This window comes from Eriocheir sinensis, chromosome 53 (genome assembly GCF_024679095.1).
Source record: "Eriocheir sinensis breed Jianghai 21 chromosome 53, ASM2467909v1, whole genome shotgun sequence".
Classification (NCBI taxonomy): domain Eukaryota; kingdom Metazoa; phylum Arthropoda; class Malacostraca; order Decapoda; family Varunidae; genus Eriocheir; species Eriocheir sinensis.
This window is the reverse complement of record NC_066561.1, coordinates 4,035,790-4,058,745: the sequence shown is the minus strand read 5'-3', so window position 1 is coordinate 4,058,745 and position 22,956 is coordinate 4,035,790. Positions and strand designations below refer to the sequence as shown.

At 40.0% G+C, this 22,956-nt stretch overlaps 1 protein-coding gene across 1 annotated transcript in view; it reads right to left on the bottom strand.

Moving 5' to 3' along the window:
* Window positions 1–22,956, bottom strand: part of LOC126983212 (rab GDP dissociation inhibitor beta-like) — a 29,563-nt gene that overhangs the window by 4,763 nt on the left and 1,844 nt on the right. Inside the window, exons 2-4 of the mRNA XM_050835832.1 lie at window positions 10,532–10,692; window positions 6,540–6,718; window positions 537–735 (exon numbers count right to left, since the gene is read on the bottom strand). Coding sequence (XP_050691789.1) covers window positions 537–735; window positions 6,540–6,718; window positions 10,532–10,692 — 539 coding nt within the window. The remainder of the gene's footprint in view (window positions 1–536; window positions 736–6,539; window positions 6,719–10,531; window positions 10,693–22,956) is intronic.

The following is a 22,956-nucleotide window of genomic DNA, read 5'->3' as shown; positions in this document are numbered from 1 at the left end:
CGTGTCTGCCTTTGTCTGTTTGTCTCCCCTCCACCCCACACCACCACACACACACACACACACACACACACACACACACACACACTAAAAAATACAGCCATCATCCTTCTGTCATTCTGTAGGAGCAATATCTCATGGCATTTCACTTTATTCATTTACTTATATGCTATTCTCTTTTTGAACGCCTGAATTCGCATACTCTTTTACTTAATCCTTTGATGGAGCAGCAATATGGTGGCCTTTTCTATCCCCTTTCTTTTTTATTGCCTTTGAGCTGCATCCTTTGTTTAAGAAAAATAAAGTATGTCTAATTTCCATGAAGGGGGGATGGGGGAAAGAATACCTAATCATCTATTCATGCGCTCTTGACAACCACCTCCTTCCCCTTACCCCAAGCGAGGCCAGAAAAGAAAACGTATGTCTAATTTCCATGAAGGAGATGAAGAGGGAGAAGAATACCTAATCATCTCTTCATGCGCTCTTGACAACCACCTCCTCCCCCCTACCCCAAGCAAGGCCAGCACCACCGCCAGTACCTGTATAGTGCGAGGGCGTGTCCGGTGAAGTCGATGGTGTTCTTGTCAAGGTTGTAGTGGGCGAAGACGGTGTTCATGGTGGTGGTTTCGGGGCTGAAGCCGGGGATGGCCTTCCAGGTGTTGGGGTCATCGTCCCTGTAGTCTTGGGCGAACACCAGGAAGTTTTTGAACCGTCGCTTCTCGAACATCCCCATCAGATCTGCGGAAGGGTGAGGTTTTGTTGACTTATTTATTTTTTACAATGGGAGAAGCAGTTAAGGGCAAATGATAAAAAGCCTGGAAAAGTGCAAAAAAATAGAAAAGTCTGGAAATGTACTAAAAACTGAAAAAAAAAAAAAAAGCCTGGAAAAGTACCAAAACAAGAAAAACACCTGGAAATGTACTAAAAACAACAAAAAAAGGTTGGAAAAGTACTAAAACCAAGAAAAACGCCTGGAAATGTATTAAAAACTGAAGAAAAGAGCCCAGAAAATACTGAAACCAAGAAAAAAGTCTGGAAATGTAATATAAACAAAGAAAAAACCCAGAAAAGTACTAAAACCAAGGAAAAAGTCTGAAAATGTAATATAAACTGAAAGAAATAGCCCAAAAAAGTACTGAAAATAAGAAAAAAGTCTGGAAATGTAATAAATACTTAAGAAAAAGTTTAAAAAAAGTACTAAAAGCAGACCCCCAAAATGTATTAAAACAGGAAACAGCCCAAAAATGTACTAAAAAAAATAGACCATAAAAGTACTGCCCACCAAAAGAAAAAGTGCAACAAATTCCAAAAGATGATTCAGAAAAAAAAGTGTTGGGTGAGGTTCAAGGTGCAGGTGAAAGGTAAACTAGGACGTTACCATCATTTTATTTGGTCTTGTTATTGTTGTCATTCTTCTACTTCTCATTATCATCATTATTATAAGTAGTAGCATTTTTAACCTGATGCCACGTCTCCCACACCCTCATCAAATTTGCAGGACACTGATGGTAGGAATTAATAAGTTTCTAACACTGATATTTTTTCAAAGTCCCGTCACCTTAACCCGGTAGCAGCGGGGATCATGTTTCTTAATGGTCCCTCTAAGCGAGAAAAATGAGAAAAAATCATCACTCACACAAACCATTTCATAATATATATCAAAGCATTTGGGATTAGTTTATGCATCATCTATTTTGGGGGGTTTGTATCATGGCACAAATTTGGCCCATCGCTGCTACACGGTAAAGCCACAAATTTGGCCCGTCGCTGCTACTGGGTTAAAATTTTCTTCCCCTAGCTGATCACCTCACTTTATATCAGGAGGTAAAAACTCATACATGTAACAGAACTGAATGTGTTACTTGATACTTAGGTTTTTCTAGTACAAGTAATTTTGAAGGTAGTGGGAGAGGACATTTAGAGAAAGAAGAAAGTGGTAGGATAGGATGTACAAAGAAGGAAGAACTATGAAGGTGCTTTAACCCGGTAGCAGCGACGGGCCAAATTTGTGGCTTTACCATGTACCAGCGACGGGCCAAATTTCTGTCATGATATAAACCTCCCAAAATAGATGATGCATAAACTGATCACACATGCGTTGATATATATTATGAAATGGTTTGCGTGAGTGATGATTCTTTCTCATTATTTTACTTAGAGGGGCCGTTAACCTAACCTAACCTAACCTAACCTAAGAAACATGGCCCCCGCAGCTACCGGATTAATCTCCCTTCTTTCATTTACTTTGAAAGACATCTTTAACCCGTCCGCTGCAATTGGCACAGATTTGGCTTTTACTGGTAGCCTGGTAACATAAACTCACAGGTCTTTCTCTGCCTCTGTGGTGGATAGTGGTGTTTCCCATGTGGTATTGGTATGCTGGAAATCCCCCCACAAGGTGCATGACTTTACATGTTTCTTCATTGAATTGTAGCAGCAACTTTTCGTAACATTCCTGCAGCTTGGTAATGTCTTCTTGTAGGAAATCCGCAGTCAAGGGGTTAAATGTTCCTACACCCCAGAATCAATAACCTAACATACAAGGCCTGCTAATATTGGACAATGTAAACTATATCAGGATCTAAACTTATGATAACTGGATCACGTTTCATTGTGTTGTTATGAGCAGAGTGAGTCATCAACTACAGCGATTACCTTATCAGTAAGTATATGTGATAGAGATGGCTGCCTTGATTTGAGGTGCGTGTTACAGAGGAAACCTGATCTGAACCACGGCTTAAAGTGTTAGAGAGAAAACTTCATCCGAGCCGCAGCTTAAAAGTTTCCGGTCATAATCTTATCTTTAAAGCACAGAAAAAGACTTGAGTGGAGATTGATGATTGAGTTGCTGGGGTATGTAGTAATGGTGCCTCAGCTACTGTGGTCATATGGCAACTACTGTGGTCATATGGCAACTACTGTGGTCATATGGCAACTACTGTGGTCATATGGCAACTACTGTGGTCATATAGCAACTACTGTGGTCATATGGCAACTACTGTGGTCATATGGTAACTACTGTGGTCATATGGCAACTACTGTGGTCATATGGTAACTACTGTGGTCATATGGCAACTACTGTGGTCATATAGCAACTACTGTGGTCATATGGCAACTACTGTGGTCATATAGCAACTACTGTGGTCATATAGCAACTACTGTGGTCATATGGCAACTACTGTGGTCATATGGCAACTACTGTGGTCATATGGCAACTACTGTGGTCATATAGCAACTACTGTGGTCATATAGCAACTACTGTGGTCATATAGCAACTACTGTGGTCATATAGCAACTACTGTGGTCATATAGCAACTACTGTGGTCATATAGCAACTACTGTGGTCATATGGCAACTACTGTGGTCATATAGCAACTACTGTGGTCATATAGCAACTACTGTGGTCATATGGCAACTACTGTGGTCATATAGCAACTACTGTGGTCATATGGCAACTACTGTGGTCATATGGCAACTACTGTGGTCATATAGCAACTACTGTGGTCATATGGCAACTACTGTGGTCATATAGCAACTACTGTGGTCATATGGCAACTACTGTGGTCATATAGCAACTACTGTGGTCATATAGCAACTACTGTGGTCATATGGCAACTACTGTGGTCATATAGCAACTACTGTGGTCATATGGCAACTACTGTGGTCATATAGCAACTACTGTGGTCATATGGCAACTACTGTGGTCATATGGCAACTACTGTGGTCATATAGCAACTACTGTGGTCATATGGCAACTACTGTGGTCATATAGCAACTACTGTGGTCATATGGCAACTACTGTGGTCATATGGCAACTACTGTGGTCATATAGCAACTACTGTGGTCATATAGCAACTACTGTGGTCATATGGCAACTACTGTGGTCATATAGCAACTACTGTGGTCATATAACTACTGTGGTCATATGGCAACTACTGTGGTCATATAGCAACTACTGTGGTCATATGGCAACTACTGTGGTCATATAGCAACTACTGTGGTCATATGGCAACTACTGTGGTCATATAGCAACTACTGTGGTCATATGGCAACTACTGTGGTCATATGGCAACTACTGTGGTCATATAGCAACTACTGTGGTCATATGGCAACTACTGTGGTCATGTGGCAACTACTGTGGTCATATAGCAACTACTGTGGTCATATGGCAACTACTGTGGTCATATGGCAACTACTGTGGTCATATAGCAACTACTGTGGTCATATGGCAACTACTGTGGTCATATGGCAACTACTGTGGTCATATGGCAACTACTGTGGTCATATGGCAACTACTGTGGTCATATGGCAACTACTGTGGTCATATGGCAACTACTGTGGTCATATGGCAACTACTGTGGTCATATGGCAACTACTGTGGTCATATGGCAACTACTGTGGTCATATGGCAACTACTGTGGTCATATGGCAACTACTGTGGTCATATGGCAACTACTGTGGTCATATAGCAACTACTGTGGTCATATGGCAACTACTGTGGTCATATGGCAACTACTGTGGTCATATGGCAACTACTGTGGTCATATGGCAACTACTGTGGTCATATGGCAACTACTGTGGTCATATGGCAACTACTGTGGTCGTATGGCAACTACTGTGCTCAAATGGCAACTACTGTGGTCATATGGCAACTACTATGGACATATGGCATCTACCGAGTCCTTTTTTTTTCTTTTTTTTTTCCTTTTACAACAAAGGAGACAGCTCAAGGGCACACAAAAAAAGGAAACAATAATATAAAAAAAGCCCGCTACTCGCTGCTCCTAAAAAAACTGGTATGGTAACTACTGTGGTCATATGGCACCGAACACTTAAATTCACCGTTAAAATCGTGTGTTTTTAAAAGTTAATGGTGCAGTGTTTAAATTCTTAAAATAATAAAACAGTCACAACCTAAACATCAAACTTCGTAGCGAGGAGACTGTTGTGATAAGGAAAAAAATCAACTTCAAACACTTAGAGGGAGAGAAAACAAGAATTGAACATCAAGAGGAAGAATTCAACATAAACACAAGTAGTAGGAGGTAAAGAAATATCATGAGGAAAGACCATTCATTACAGACCTACAGTGAAACCAAATTGTCGAGTCCGTTTGGGCGTTGGCTCCTGAGGGTCCATTTCTCCCCTCTGCTCTGCCACACAATCCCAACACCTATTTTTTCCTCTCATATGTTACCTACAGCTTACATATGAGAGGAGGGGATAGGTGTTGGAACTATGTGGTAGAGCAGAGGGGAGGAAAGGACCCGCAGGAGCCTACGCCCAAACAGACTCGACAATTTGGTTTCACTATAGACACAAAGAAAACAATACAAGAAGACAACCATAAACTCCTACAAATGAAAAAAGTGATGATATAAGGATCAGGACTCTCAGTATCTACTATCAGGAGACTACGGCTGTATTCTCAAATGCTTTCAGCTCTCACAACAGTTTCCAAAGGCCACAAAGGAGATTAGTTGGGTTGTCAAGAGTGCTTTTCACTTTCATGGTGCAGCAGCCTTGTCAAACTGCCACTAGGCTCATGGAACTACCCATAGAAATACCCACAGTAACCTCTATGAAAGCCTTAGCAAATGTGGGTGATACTGTAAGTCCCCAATTGTCTGATCAAATGAGCCTAAGATTGTTGGATGTGTGAAGAGATACAGAGTGAGAGACTTGGCAGTGTCAGACATCGAGACCTCACTAGGCAGACCAAAGAAGACCTCAAGGATATGTGTGAAGGAGGACCTAGGCATTCTCAGTGTTATTAACCCACTAGCTGCGGAATATGAGTGGACAAGAGTCCTTTCTATGCGAATTACTCACCCATAAAACTTACCAGACCAAAAGGAGTTAAAACATATATCATCAAATTCATCTCAGTTTTATGCAGCCTCTAAGAATATTTTTCCAGTAGAGTTGCATATTTATGATGTGATTATGCTCATTAGATGAAGGCAGTTGAGGCACCATCAAAGCCACAAAGTAGGCTGGAAGGAGAGCACTTAATAAAAACCTCTCTACAACAAAGGAAAGAAAAGAAAAACATTAAAAGGAAGAAAGAGAAAGAGAGGAAAACACAAAAAAGCAGCCATTAATTAGCACTTCCCCAATCTATAACACACCTGATAGAAGGAATAAAAAAATAATTAAAATAAAAAAGGACATGAAACAACAACATTGAATTGTAGCAGCCACTTTTTGTTCCATTCCTGTAGCTTGGTGATGTTTTCTTGTAGGAAATCCACATTCATTAACCCCTTGGATGTGGATTTCCTACAAAAAGACATTGCCAAGCTACAGGAAAGGAACAAAAAGTGGCTGCTACAATTCAATGAAGAAAAATGTAGTCATGCACCTTAGGAGGGAAAATCCAGCATACCAATACCACATGGGAAACACTACATTATCCACCACAGAGGCAGAGAAAGACCTGGGAGTGTATTTTACCAGGCTACCAGTGAAGGCAAAATCTGTGCCGATAACAGCGGACGGGTTAACTACCATCATCACCACCACCACTCGCTGCTGCTCACCTGATGTCAGAGCCTCCTTCTCATCGGCAGGGACTTTGGAGATCTTGTTCCCCTTGTAGACATAGCTCCCCTCGATGGACTTAAACTCTAGGTATCGCGTCACGCCCGTGTGGATGAGCAGCTTCACTAACTGACCGTTGGCCATCAGGAACTTGGGGATGAGGTCAACATTCCAGTCCCTGCGGCAAAGAGGTACAGGAGTTAATGAAGGAGTAATTACATGATGAAAAATCAGATAAGAAATGAGGAGGGGAAAATAATAGTAACAGTGAAAAGAAAACAGTAGTAATAGTAAGAAAATAATGGAGGAGTAAGTACGTGAAGAAAAACAAGTTAAATGATAAGGAGAGGAATATAATAGGAATAATAGTGAAAAGAAAATAGGAGTAATGATAGAAAAATAATAGCAATAATAGTAATAACAAAATAGTAGTTATAGAAAAATATAAATAAGAAACCAGAAAAAGATAAATCTATAAGTATACAATCTCCTACTGATAATATTTCTCCTTCTACTACTACAACTACTACTACTACAACTAATAAAAATAATAATAATAATAATAAAATAAAAGCTGCCTCTATTATCTCCGTGAAGTGTGATGGAAGACTAACAGATAAGGGATACAAATCAATATCATCCTGAACAGCATCATCCGCCATCCGCCACCACACAACTCTGCCTTCTTAATTTTGTTTATAAGAAGTCATGTAAGGATTATGAAGAAAAAAAATCATCCCTGTATCCTGTTGTGTTATCCTCCAGTAAACCATGACCAAGACTTATCATGGTTGTAACTATACCATGATATAAGTCTTGGTCATGGTTTACTGGTGGATAACACAACAGGATATAGGAACGATTTTTGTTCTTGATAATCCTAACATAGCTAATTATAAACAAAACTAAGAAGGCAGAGTTATATTGGAGGATAAAAAATTAGACAGGAGTATGAGTAGCGGGCTTTTTTTTTTTATTATTGTTTCCTTTTTTATGCCCTTGAACAGACTCCTTTGCTGTAAAATAAATAAATAAATAAAATAAATAAATAAAATCTGATAATGTTAAAGAGAAGGAACTACGACAGCAAGAATGAGGGGCTTTTTTTCATGTTTTTTTTTTTTTTCCCTTGAGCTGTTTACTGAAAAAAAATAAATAAATAAATAAATAAACAAACGATTTTTCATCCATTGAGTCCAGCATTTTTGCATTAAACTATCCATCTTTCTGTCTCTTTCCCATCAAACCTCAACCCTTCATGGCAGACTCAGGGGAAGGTGTATGGTATTGACAAGTGCTGCCTTCATCTGCATTCTGACCCACATAGGGAAGTGGATCTGGGTTACATGTGGGTGGGTGTCACTGGCTCAAGAACAACTCAATAGGGGTGTCCCAGATCAAGGGTTAAATGAAGGAACAGCCAGCAAGAAAATTAAAACAGGATGATATTTTTTTTCTTAACCCAGTAGTAGCAGGGATCATGTTTCTTAATGGTCCCTCAAGGTGAGAAAAATGAGAAAAAATCATCACTCACACAAACCATTTCATAATATATATCAAAGCATTTGTGATCAGTTTATGTATCATATATTTTGAGGGGTTTAAATCATGGCACAAATTTGGCCCGTCGCTGCTACACAGTAAAACCACAAATTTGGCCCGTCGCTGCTACACGGTAAAACCACAAATTTGGCCCGTCGCTGCTACTGGGTTAAGGATCGGTAGAAACAAAAAAGGAGAATCAGATATGCTGTAAAAAAAGGACGAGAAGATGAAATTCAGCATCACAATATCACCGAGATAGGAAGGAGCACTCGGAGATAAGAAAGAGCGCAACAATGTAACAAAAGGATGACAGATAGCAGCGAGGTGAACTACCCTCACCGTGATGATCAACAGTGCAAAAGTAATGACAAAACACAGCAAAAGGTAAGTTGGTCTGTTGTTGTTTTGATGTTTTCCTGCACGCCTGATGTTGTGTAACTATTATTCATTTCAAATTTCCTGCCTTCAAGAATTCAAACTGTTATTAGGGGGATTATAATTTCTAGTACAGAAGAGAAGCATAACGAACAATGTCGACTCATTTAGTGGCGAAAAGGTAATTACTTAGCGTCAACACAAACAGTAAACAGCTCAAGGGTAAAAAAATATAAAAAATAAATAAATAAATAAAAAAAAAATTAAAAAATGAAGAAAAAAACCCTCATATTCTTGCTGTTGTTATTCCTTCTCATAACTAATATCAGATTTTATAGTTTTTTATTTATTTATTTATTCTTTTCACGGCAATAAAAAAGGGCATAAAAAAAAAAAGCCCCCAATAAAACTAAAGAAGTAAAGTAACTTAGTGAGGTAATATCATGATGAAGCAAGGGAAAGAGGCAAGTTGCTACTACACAATAACCTTGCATGCAGAGGCCTCTAAGATATGTCTCAGAGGTGGTGTTATCAAGACAAACCTGACAAAGCAATACACTAACAACAAAGATAAGGGAAAAGAGGAGGAGGTGGAGGTGACGGAGGACACATTAAAGATTAGGCAATTAGGCAACAGAAGGCTTGCTGGATTATCACAAAGTTGCCTGCTGTGGTTATTTTGTGTTCATCAAGCATTTCAATGACCTGCAGAACAATGTAAAAACTCGCTGCCCATACGTACTATACCGTTCAATTTACTTTAGTCCAAATTAAATAGCTATTTATACCATTTTCATAAGAGTTGATCGTTTTTGCACTAACTGCTTCTGTAAAACTCTTGCTTCAATGGCGGTTTACTTGGTCTGAGAAGAAATTCCTACCAATATGTTATGCATCACCTCTCTTAAAGCAGTAGATTGTTATTTCTAGTTCTGAGATCAGTTTCAAACTTAAATAAATCTGAGTCATTGGTGTTCATGAAATGCCTGAATTTATCTCTTTACTCCACTCCAACACGATCTCTGCGTGTAACGAAACACACGAGAAATTAATCCAGACAAGGAAAGGTTTGCCGGTGCCGGGGATCAAACCCACGACCAGCGTAACGGGAGAGCCACTCCTTTACCAGTCAGCCAAAGAGGTACCCCCCCGGCTAAGTGGGCTATGGGAGGCTCGCCCATCAGGCAAGTCGTGTCACTACATTCATGAACTTCTTGAGATAATTGAAGATCAGTATCAAATGCCCCTTTAGGAGGAGGAGGGCAATAATAAACTAACCATAAGCTGTCAAGTAAAATCAGAGAAAGCAAAATAATAAAAATATAGATAAGGAGAGAAAAAAAGGAGGAAAAATGAAGAAGAGGAAGAAGGTAAATGGTAAACCAACTATCACCTATCTAGTCAAAGGCAGAGACAGCAAGACACCTCCCATCCTGAAATTGACCTCTCTTTTGGCTGCTCATAACTTTTGTTTCTGTAGGAGCAGCAATTAGCGGGCTTTTTTTTTTTGCCCTTGAGCTGTTTCTTTAGCTGTAAAAAAAAAAAAGGGGGGACCAACAAAACAACCGAGAGAAGTAAGAGGAGAGAGAACAATGATAAACCACGAATACAATGACCAACAAAACAACCAACTGAAAAAAGAGGAGGAAAAGGAAGAAGAGGAAGAGAACAGAAATAAAATAACCATCATATCAGAAATCAGAAACAGAGGAGGAGGAAAAAAGGAAGAAGAGGAAGAGAACAGAAATAAAATAACCATCATATCAGAAATCAGAAACAGTAACACAGTGACCAACAGAGGGAGGAGGAAGAGGAGGAGGAGGAGAAAAGGAAGAAGAGAAAGAGTACGACGATAAACTAACTATCAATTCAGAGAGCAGAGACAGCAATACAATGACAAACAGGAGGAAGAGGAGGAGGAGGAAAGAGAAGATTAGAAAGAGGAAAATTATGAACTACCCATCACATCAGGAAACAGAGACAGCAACACACCACCACCACCAAGACAAGAACAAAACAACCTGACAACCACTCAACAGTAACCAACCAACCAGCTGCCCGACCGACATACCTGGTGCGGCCGTAAGTCTCCTCGGGTGCGGGAAGGTTGAACTTGGTGAAGAGGTCCTCGAGGGGCGTGATGGAAGCGCTCTCCCCGCCGTAGTACTTGTTGCGGTCCATGTGTAGCACCTTCTTCCCCGACACCGACAGCATGCCCGAGATGATACATTCCTGGAGGGCAAACACATACACATACATTAAAAGGGGAAGCTCTAGGAAAAAAAAAGAAGCTAAATAGAGGATACAAAAAAGTCCACCATGTATATAAAATGAGGATACATACAAAAGCCTGCAGTCCCCCATAAAAAGAGAGGATACAAAAGTTTTCTGAAAAGGACAAAAAACTGCTAAAAAGAGGATGCAAAAAAGTCTGCTACACTATAACATACAACAAAACCTCAGCTGAAAAGGGTATATAAATAAGCCTGCTATACAAAAGACGTTATCATAATCAAATGTTAAAGGATGGGGAGCAAAATATCTCGCTAGCTCATTGTGAAATTACTCTTGGAATCATATGACACATTACTGCAAGAGTTAGCCTTTCATACAGTAACAATGTGTTCATAAATACAAATCATACTGATATTAGGAGTAAAATATATCTTGATAACTAAAATATGGTTTTCTCCATCCCATACGATACCGGTACATTTCTACAAGTCATACACACGTCGTAAATGTGTACCCATATCATTAGCTCAAAAAGGGTAAGCCATTGCTGTAATAAACTCTGCTCTATATGATCCATCCCTACAAGAGTCTCATACATGTGGAGTTTGGTCAGATAGGCAATAACTTAGGCTGAAGTTAAAGCATAAAGTAACTGTTTAATACATAATTTCCTTATTTCTCTTCTGCCATTTCTTACTTTCTTATCACAAATTAATTCTCCACTCATTTTTTTTTTCAGTAAAGGAAACAGCTCAAGGGTAAAAAAACAAACAAAAAATAAATAAATAAAAAAATAAAAAAGCCCGCAAAAAAATATATATACTGTATATCGCTATTACTATGAATTTGGTATCTGGAAATTATACATTGCAACAACAGACATGATAAGACAAACTACATTTTTTTTTACAGTAAAGAATGCAGCTCAAGGTTAAGATGAAGGATAAACAAACAGGCTCACTGGCACAACTGTATCACGTAGACACACAAGTTGTTTTGGGGAGTGTGTAAATATCCTACTAACATTAAACCCTATGAAGAAACTTGTTCATTCCATTCATTATTCTTCTGCACAGTGCTGATTAACCTGACATTCCCCCCACCCACCCCACACACACACGCACACACCTCTGTCCTGTCTAAGAGGGAAAATGGGGTTAACTCTGTAGCAGCGGGGATCATGTTTCTTAATGGTCCCTCTAACCGAGAAAAAATCATCCCTCACACAATCCATTTCACAATATATATCAATGCATTTGTGATCAGATTATGTATCATCTACTTTTTGGGGGGTTATATCATGGCACAAATTTGGCCCGTCGCGGCTACCGGGTTAAATCTGCAGGAGGAGGAGGAAGAGAGGAAAAAGAGGAGGAAAGAGGAAGGATGGGAAAGGTGAAGAGTGACCTATTTACTCAAGGAAGAGAAGGAGGCCGAGGCAGCAGAGGTGGGGGGGTTGACATAGAAAGGAAAAGAGGTAGGAGAGCAGAGGAGGAAAAGGAGAGGAGGAAAATCAAGTGAAGGAGGAAAAGGTGTTGAATGTCCAGCTTAGTCAACTGTACACACCACAGGCATCAGGGAGGGTGTGGGGCAATGTGTCATCATCACCACCATCACCAGCCTCTATTCAGCAGTGGACTAGTAAAAGCTGATGATGATGACAGACCCCCCCCTCTCTCTCTCTCTCTCTCTCTCTCTCACACACACACCCCAACACACCCACAACACACACACCCTCCTTGATGCACTCCCATTACGATAACAACCCCACCTCCACTCTACCAAGACCATATACACACCACCTAGGTCGTGATGAATACCTGACCAAAGCCTCCCTCTGCGAAAACCAGTGTTGCTGAATGGTTAGTGGTTAATAATATGATAGTAAATGCTTTAGTGAAGGGCTGAATCCCATTAGTGTTATGTTAATTAACCTTACACCTGTGAACCTCCTTTTAATATAGATAATTACACATGGCAAGGAAGTTCATTAGTGGGCTTTTTTTGTTTTGTTTTTTAGTTTTTGCCCTTGAGCTGTTTATTGTAAAGAAGATAAATAAATATATATAAGCTCGGGAACTCTGAATAAGGTGAGATAAAGGGCTGTATGACTAAACATTTCGTCGCCAAAGTTCACATATTTGACAAGGCTTTCGCAGGAGTTTTGGGCATTTTCAGGAGTAGTTTTATGACCCTGGTGGCGGTCTGATCCTTCCTCTGAACCATGAACTTAAAGAAACATTCATTACAACCCAATTGATCCCCTCTTTGACCTTTAGAAATAGCTGATGTGAGAAGCAAAGTGTCTTATAGAACCGACCAAAGCCTCCCTCTGCGAAAATCAATACAGTCATTCCTCAAATAGTACAGTTTCCAATAGTTCGGTTTCGGTTTTATATGGATTGTCATAAAAGATCTTTTCGTATTTTTAAATTTTCTGCTCATTGGGATATTTAAAAATCCTTAAAAATCTTCTTAGAAAATCCACATAAAACCAAAAACGAACTATTGGAAACTGTACTATTTGAGGGATGACTGTATTGCTGAATGGTTAGTGGTTAATATGATAGTAAATGCTTTAGCGAAGGGATGAAGTGGGACAATTAATTTAAGTGGATCTCATGAGTCATAACACAGCCATATTCACAAAACAACATTCAATAATACTATACAGACAACAATGTAGCTTAACGGCTCTTGAAAATAGGATGAAATATGTTAAAACCGTATCGAATTAATAACAATGGCACTGGATGATGCTGGCAAATAGGATAAGATGTTAACCTAGTAGCAGCGACAGACCAAATTTGTGGCTTTACCGTGTACCAGTGACGGGCCAACTTTTTCCCATGATATAAACCCCAAAAAATATGATGCATAAACTGATCACAAATACATTGATATATATTATGAAATGGTTTGTGTGGGTCATGATTTTTTTCTCATTTTTCTCGCTTAGAGGGGCCTTTAAGAAACATGATCCCCGCAGCTACTGGGTTAAAACAGTATCAAGAGTAATGACAATGCGACTTAAATGATTCTTGTAAATAGGATGAAACATTAAAATATGGCCATAAAAATGTTGTCAAAAGATAATAAGAAGAACAGTGTATCAATGCACAATGCTGATCAACCTGATATCACTGCCCCCCCCACCCCCACACACACCTCCCACTACTCTGTCCTGCCTAAGAGGGAAAGTGGTGTTAATCTGCAGGAGGAGGAAGAAGAGAGGAAAAAAGAAAAAACAACGGGGGAGAAGGAAAAAGAGGAGGGGAAAGGTGAAGACTGACCTATTAACTCAAGGAAGAGAAGGAAGCAGAGGCAGTGGAAGACGATGCCTGACAGGAGGATAAATTATGTGTTTTTAGCGGTCTTTTTTTTTTTGTGTTGTTGCCCTTGAGCTGTTTCTTTAGCTGGAAAAAAAAAAAAAAAAAAAAAAAAAAAAAAAAAAAGTTGAGATGAAAATGAGGTTACCACAAGCACATTATCAGGAAAGCAATATTAATGGACCCCTATGATGCCTAATTCTGACTACTATTGCTACGGAACACCCAACACCATTACAAGATTCACCCTTTTACGAGTCAGCACAGTTCAGCACAACCGGACATCACCAGCAGAAAGGCCAATGACCTTTGCAGCACGGATCAATTCAGCCCTTGCATTAACTAACATTCCTCAAGCAAGCCTCCCGGAATCGTGACATATTGCATCATGTGTTTATTACGGTTCCGGGAGATGTAAGGCAAGTGAGATGTGGCGTATGGGGTGTATGGGAGGGAGGGGGGGCGGTTGTGGGTTCATGTTGCAGGGGGAGGCTTTGGAACTCTTATTTTTTGTATATATAAAAGAATAACTCAAGTATATCATGTTCAGTATTCAGTAACTAATTTTTACGATGATACAAAACATTCAACTTGTGTGCATATATTACCATCCAATACTCGCCTTTTTTTTTCTTGTGTGTGTGTGTGTGTGTGTGTGTGTGTTTACCAGCCTAGTTGTGATATACAGGAAATAGGAAACACTGGTGGGGTCGCGTTTTTTGGGTTTCGATCAGACAAACTTTGCTCTAAATTCATAAATGGTTTTGGACTTGATCACTTTCCTGTCTAAGCCAATCCCCAGGTCAATGTACTTGTGTGTTTTTTATAGAACCTCATGTGTGTGTGTGTGGGGGGGGGGGGGGGTGTCTTTCTGGTGTGTGCATGTGGTATGTGAATGAGTTTACTGGTTGTGCTTTATGAAGTGTGGAAGTTTTATGTCTTTTCTTTCTCTCCTTTCCTGTTGATGTGATTTCTAGAGACCATGGTGTGTGTGTGTGTGTGTGTGTGTGTGTGTGTGTGTGTGTGTGTGTTATCTTTCTGGTGTTTGCATGTGTTTATTGATTGTTTTATAAAGTGTGCATGTTGTTTTTTTTGTTTTCTGTTTATATGTTTTCTGGTGTGCATGATGTGTTCTAGAGAGACCCTAAAGTGTATGTGTGTCTCTGTGTGTGTGTGTGTGTGTGTGTGTGTGTGTGTGTGTGTGTGTGTGTGTGTGTGTGTGTGGTGTTCTAGAGAGACCCTAAAGTGTGTGTGTGTGTGTGTGTGTGTGTGTGTGTGTGTGTGTGTGTGCGCGTGTGTGTGGTGTTCTAGAGAGCAAGCAGCAGACAATGTGCAGGATCATGCATGACTTACTCCCCACCAGCACCAGCAGTGACTCATTCAAGGTTGCCAGACACCACCTAATACTCCTCTTCCTCCTCCTCCTACACCTCCTCCTTCTCAAGTTGTTGCCACTCCTCTCCCGCCCCTTCCTGCCTTCCTCCTTAACCTGATGCCACCAGTAGTAAAAACCCCATTATTAGCCATTGGTAAAAACTAACACACACACACACACACACACACACAAAGAGGAGGGGGTGGGTAGTGATCTTCTCAGGTGAACACACACACACACACACACACACACACACACACACACACACACACACACACACACACACACACACACACACTCCCATTAATAGCCCCTTCCATACACTACTTTTACTTCCCCTTTCAAAACGCACACACAAGAAAGAAACTATACTCCCACATGGCTTCCCAACGTGTGTGTGTGTGTGTGTGTGTGAGATAGAGAGAGAGAGAGAAAGAATGCTGGGTGACAAAACCTTCCAGTGTTTTCTATAATAATGTAATGCAGCGTGAGATAATATAAATCTAACTCAAGCCTGAAAGTCGGTTCCCTGAAATAATGTGCGATTCTTACAGGTATCAATAAAGGAAAATTATATTATGTTAAGAATGTAAGTGTAGTGTTTTGCTTTCCTTTTTTTATCACATCCACAAAGACAAGGAAATGAGTGTGTGTGTTCCTTGCCTCAGGTCTTGACACACACACACACACACACACACATAACGTTACCGAAAGCTCTCCTGAAATAACTGGAATCATCCCACAATCGTACAGTAAAAAAACAAGTCACTGTGTGTCTATCCATGACTAGTAAAGTAAAACCACTCATACACATTAATACTCACACTCTTCACACTGTCCAAAACTCCTGATTAAAAAAGTAAAGTAAGTATTGCCTTGCCTCCGAAGAAGCCTTACAAGGGGGCACACACTCACTTTCCTTCACTCCACACCAAGATGATTACCCCAAACATTTCCTGCAATACTTCCTTGAACACTACAGAGACACTATGCACTTATTATGATGGCTTTTTCCTTTCTCTGTTTCCTTCGTTTACTATAAAAAAATTCCCTCCATCAAAACCAGGCAGCCTTTGCACTTGTTACTTTACGCACACCAACACCACACTTTGTTTTTACCCTCGAGCTGTTTGTTTCTTCTTATTACAGTCCCTCAATGAACATCAGAACACTTATGCACTTACCACTTTACTCCCTTGAACACCTGAAAACCTATGCACTTATTACATTAGGTTTTATTTTTCCTGTTGTTTTTGCCCTTGAGTTGTTTGTTTCCTCTACTGTATAAAAATTCCTTCCATAACCACCAGAACACCTATGAACTTTTGATACTTTCCCCCTATTGACACCAGAACACCCATGAACTTTTGATACCGTACTTTCCCCCTGTCGACACCAGAACACCTATGAACTTTTGATACTTTCCTGCTATCGACTCCAGAACACCTATGAACTTTTGATACTTTCCTGCTATCGACTCCAGAACACCTATGAACTTTTGATACTTTCCTGCTATCGACTCCAGAACACCTATGAACTTTTGATACTTTCCTGCTATCGACTCCAGAACACCTATGAACTTTTGATACTTTTCCGCTATCGACTCCAGAACACCTATGAACTTTTGATACTTTCCTGCTATCGACTCCAGAACACCTATGAACTTTTGATACTTTCCTGCTATCGACTCCAGAACACCTATGAACTTTTGATACTTTTCCGCTATCGACTCCAGAACACCTATGAACTTTTGATACTTTCCCCCTATTGACACCAGAACACCCATGAACTTTTGATACCGTACTTTCCCCCTGTCGACACCAGAACACCTATGAACTTTTGATACTTTCCCGCTATCGACTCCAGAACACCTATGAACTTTTTACAGCAGGCTTTTTTGTACCTTTTGTTTTTTTTGCCCTTGAGCTGTTTCTGTCCTTTACTGTTAAAACATTATCTCCCTCAATACCAGACCACCTTTGCACTTCTTACTTTACCAACACCAATACCACAATGCTTTTGCACTTATTCCAGCAGGCTCTTTTTGTTGTCTCCTTTGGTTTAGCCCTTGAGCGGTTTGTTTCTTTTAGTTATTACAGTCTCTCAATAAACATCAGAACACTTATGCATGTATTACCTTCCCCCCATCAACACCAAGACAGCTATTACTTATTACATTTTTTCCCCACCTTTCTTTTCGCCCTTGAGCTGTTTGTTTCCTTTACTCTAAAAAAAACCTATGAATGCCAAAACACCCATTCACTTCTTGGTTTCCTCCCATCAACATCTGAACACCTGTACACTTATTAGAGCAAGCTTTTATTCCACCTTTCTTTTTGCCCTTGAGCTGTTTTGTTTCCATTAAAGTTTAAAAAAATTCCCTTCCTGAACATCAAAACACCTATGCACTTATTACTTTCTTTTACTTTCTCCCCCATCAACATCTGAACACCTATACACTTAATAGAGCAAGCTTTTATTCCACCTTTCTTTTTGCCATTGAGCTGTTTTGTTTCCATTAAAGTTAAAAAAAATTCCCTTCCTGACCATCAAAACACCTGTACGCTTATTACTTTCCCTCTTGAATATCACACCTTCACACTTATTACAACTGGCTTTTTGTTTCCTTTGTTTTTGCCCTTGAGCAGTATTGTTTCCATTACTGTTAAGAAATTATCCTCCTGAACATCAAAACACCTATGCACTTATTTTTTAGTACTTTCTCCCCATCAATATCTGAACACCTATACACTTCTATATTACAGCAAGCTTTTCTTTTCCCCTTTCTTTTTGCCCTTGAGCTGTTTGTTTCCTTTACTGTAAAATATTCCCTTCCTAAACACCAAAACACCTGTGCACTTTTTCCTTTCCTCCCATCAATACCACAACACCTTCACACTTATTACAGCTGGCCTTTTTTTCCTGTTTCTTTATGCCCTTGAGCGGTTTTGTTTTCTTTATGGTTAAAATATTCCTTTCTTGAACACCAAAACACCTGTGCAATTATCATCCCCCCCCCCCCCCTTGCCATCAACATCTGAACACCTATGCACTTATTACAGGGAGCTTTTTTCATCTTTTTTTGCTCTAGTTTGTTTCCTTTACTCAAAAAATTCCCTTCATGAACACCGAACACCTGTGCATCTATTACTTTCCTTCCTTGAACACCTGAGAACCTATGCACTTATTACAGCAAGCTTTTTTTCCACCTTCCTTTTTCCTCGTTTGTTTCCTTTACTCAAATAATTCCCTTCATGAACACTGAACACCTGTGCATCTATGACTTTCCTCCTTGAACACCTGAGATTTCTTTCCTTGAACACCTGAGAACCCATGCACATGCTATGTTTTTTTTCTCCCTTGAGCTGCTTGTTTCCCTTACTGTAAAAATTTCCCTCCATGAACACCAAAAGCCCAAAACAATACTGTGAACTTTTTATTATTTTCCTCCTGAACACCTTTCCACTTATCATACTCCTTCCTGAACACCTTTGCACTTATTTACACTCCTCCGTTAACACCTGAACACCAATGCACTTATTACATTTCTCCTTTGAACACTTGTACATTTCACTTAAGTCTATGTAGATTGGCATTTTTGATTATGGTTCATATTGTACATATTTTTACGGTTTTCAATGTTAGCTACTGTTATGTTGGACTATTTATATAACTATATACTTTGTCAATCAAGTTCTGTATATCCTGTAGTCAATAATCTATCCATCAACATCTGACACACATTCTTCCTCTGAACCAAAACACCAATTTTATATCTCATTCCTCTTTTCAATACTAGTATATCTAATAATCTATCATAATTCTCCCCTGAGGAAGAAACTGAACCCGTTTCTGCAAATAATCCCTGATGATCCCCATGTCCTACACATACTAGGTGGTGGCTGAGTGGTTAGCGTGCAGGCCCCGCATTCACCACGATATGGACGACGTCGGTTCGAATCCCCACGCTACCACCTGGGATTTTTCAGTCACCGCCGAGTGGCCTAAGACTGCCTACATGCTGTCCTGAAGACCACCCATCAACCCGGACTCTAGAAGAAGCCATCCAAGTGAATCAAGAATGCGTTCCATGGGGCAGCATGAGCCAAGCATAAATGGCGCCACTATAAAAATTGCCTGCACCATGACGGGCTTGGGCCGACCACCAGGCCCCTGAAGAAAGCCTACTGGCGCTATAGGCAAAGTCATAAAAAAAAATTAAAAATAAATAAATAAAAAATCCCTCCCTGATCAACTGAATCACATCAGGAGTGGAGCACAATGTTGGGGCAGTGGATTACCAAGTCAACCGTGGTGATGACAAGACAAGACTAAACACAGCAAATGACTTCCTGTGACTTGAACTTTCTCGGGAGGAAAGTGAGGCCAAAATCAATAACTTTTGTGGGACTCTTTTGTGAGAGGTGTGTTACAGACTTTCCTTTTGTTTTACTCAAAGCATGCCTCTTTTGACATAAAAAGAATCACTCATTTCCTCTGTGGTGAAGTGGTTTGCACGCCTAGGTATGGATCCACAGGCCTGGGTTCGATCCCAAGCTAGGACAGTCAATGCTCAAGTCACCCAGCTGATAATTCTCTCTTTTGGGCTGATCAATAAATGGGTACTTGGGGAAACTTGGAGAAGGTAAACAGAAAACCCATATGCTGCACTTGCCTTAAGAGGTTGTTTTCTCCCCCACAACAAGTTCAAGAGCCAATGGGACAGAAAAAAGCACTGAGGCCACACTCGGCTATGGCATATGCCCCCAACTTCACCTTTACTTCAATATTAGTACACCTAAGCATTAATCAAATTCTTCCCCTGAGTACTATAGTCAGTTCACCCAAGTCTGAGGTGTGCATTATCGTGCGCTGGCAACCTACTGTCACACAGTGTGTCCGATTTTGTGCATGATAGCCTATGCACACAAAAGTCATCACTATCAACACTGTGCTGGCAACACAACAAATACTGTCATTTATAGTCGATGCTGAGTTGAAAATCATTAGTACTGTTGCAAACAGCTGTTTTGTTAATTTACAAGATCGTTGAAAATAATTATTAAACAGCCTAAAGCTGTCTGCCACCGAGAAAAATTAGCAGGCTTTATATTAACAGAACAGCAGCTTGCAACAATGCCATTTATTTTTAACTCAAATCAATTATAACTGATGTTTGTTTGTTTTTGTTGCCTGCATATTATTGCTAATGATGAGTTTACCTTGCGTAGGCTATCATACATTATCCACGCAATCAGACACTGCGTGACAGCAACTTGCCAGCACACAAAGTTGCACACCTCACACTTGGGTGAACCGACTATAGTACATATAGGAAACTATCCCATTTTTTTATTGACATGCCATTCCCTGGATAAACAACTGTGTTGGATCAGAAGCTTATATCCTTGTGTGCTGACAACTGAACTGGAATCAAGATAAAGTTAAAGGTAAAGATGGGGCATACACTATAGATGTGCACTGCCTCAGCACTCATCTCAATCTCACTGGCCATTGAATCTGTGATGGGTAAGAATGAATTACCCCTAAACACAGAGCACGCATGATATCTGGGTTACTGTGGTTTATCTTCCTTGGGTACCCAGAAATCATTAATAAATTCAAACAATACTCTGGTTCATTGGACAATAACAGGTGGCCATGCCTCCCTTTTTTGTCCTTTGTTGCTATGATAACATAGGTGGGCCTCATAGTATTCCAGATATTCCAGTTTGATATCAGTAGGATAGGTTAGGCCGGGCAATACTAAGCTGGATAAATAACATTAGGTGTAGTGATGAGGTTGTTTAGGCATCTTATGAAAGGCTAGACTGAGTTATTATATCATGTGATAGGCTCGGTTAGGTTATGGTGAACTGATAACAGCCAGACCACTTGAGGAGGAGTGGCTACCTATGAACAGCAGGGAAAAAAAGGGGTGATTGAGAACCAGCTAGAGATGAAAATTGAATCACTGCCACTTCAGCGTGCAGTCTACCACCACTACAAGAACTATGTGCTGCATGATAATAAAGTCAGTTGAATAATGTTGAATAATTGACCACTGATGGAATAGGAGGGAGTACACAAACACCTGATCAAAGGAGGGTGTTCAGAAATACCTTTATCCTGCAGTGGCTGGTGAAAAAGTATAGTATTTTACCTAAATCTTTTTAATCAGGTTATATATATTAACTCATTAGAACCCATAAACATACCACTTATTTCTGAACCTCTATTTCCCTTGCCAACTTTCTTCATCCTGGGAAAGCTGTCAAAATACTTTATCTGATACATGGTTGTCCTTGAGGAATAGAAAATAAGTGGCAAGCTTGGCTTTACAGGGAAGACAATTTTATCACATATGACTAATATGAATAATCAATGGACTGTGTGTGTGTGTGTGTGTGTGTGTGTGTGTGTGTGTGTGTGTGTGTGTGTGTGTGTGTGTGTGTGTGTTTAATCAATGACTCATGAACAGGAAATATGAACCATCAATTTCCATCACTACCTAACTACCTGGAGCATAGTAACAAATTAAAATGACTATCACTTCAATTCACACCTATAATTAACCTACCCATATGCCAAAGACCACAGTAAAACCCTTTAATAACCCTTCTAAACACATCTGAACCAACACAACACAAGCCTACACAAATATAAATTAACACTTATGGCACACACACCTTCCACACCTGTCCCCTATTTGAACCAGTTTAAGCCTATAATCATAATAATCACACACCTGAGACCACAACTCAAGCCTTACACAACCCTCTATAACAACAGTGAAGACAAACAACATCGACAACACACAAAAAAAACACAAAAAAATCAACACTAACATGGAACACACCTCATACCCTGTACCCAGTTACCTCTTGGCAAAGGACCACTACACCTGGAGCTCAGAACACCTGCTGCCCACCTGCTACCCTACCTGCCCTGCCCTCATGGCCACAAAAACTCACACCTGGCCAATCACTTCCTAGCCACAGGTAAGAGAGATACGATATTACAATGGATGTGTGAGAGAAGGGTGGAAACAATAGCTGATCCAAAACTACAGATTGCTTTTGTTATATATGTATCCATCTTGCTAACATGCTAGGGCTTAAATGCTACCTAGAGTTTAGATAAAGTGTGAGTAAAAAGCAATGACACTGCAAAGGGTGTGAGAGGGATAGAGATGTCAGCTGATCTAAACAATGAAATACTTTTATTCACCTATCCCTGCTTTGCTACCTTCTCCATTGACATTCTATGGAAAAAAACTTTCTGAGAGTAAAAACAATGCGTGAGACAATGAGTAAAGAGACGAGCGATGTTATATGGCCGTGTAACAGATGGAGATGTCAGCTGATCTAAGAATACAAGATGCTTAAATTCACTACCCTGTTGAAATGCCATGGACAAAACCTTTCTCTGGGCTGAAATAACACATAAGACAGTGAGTATGAAGACAAGTGATGTTCTAATGGGCATGTAACAAGAGGGTGGAGTTGTCAGCTGATCTAAGAATACAAGATGCTGAAATTCACTACCCTGTTGAAA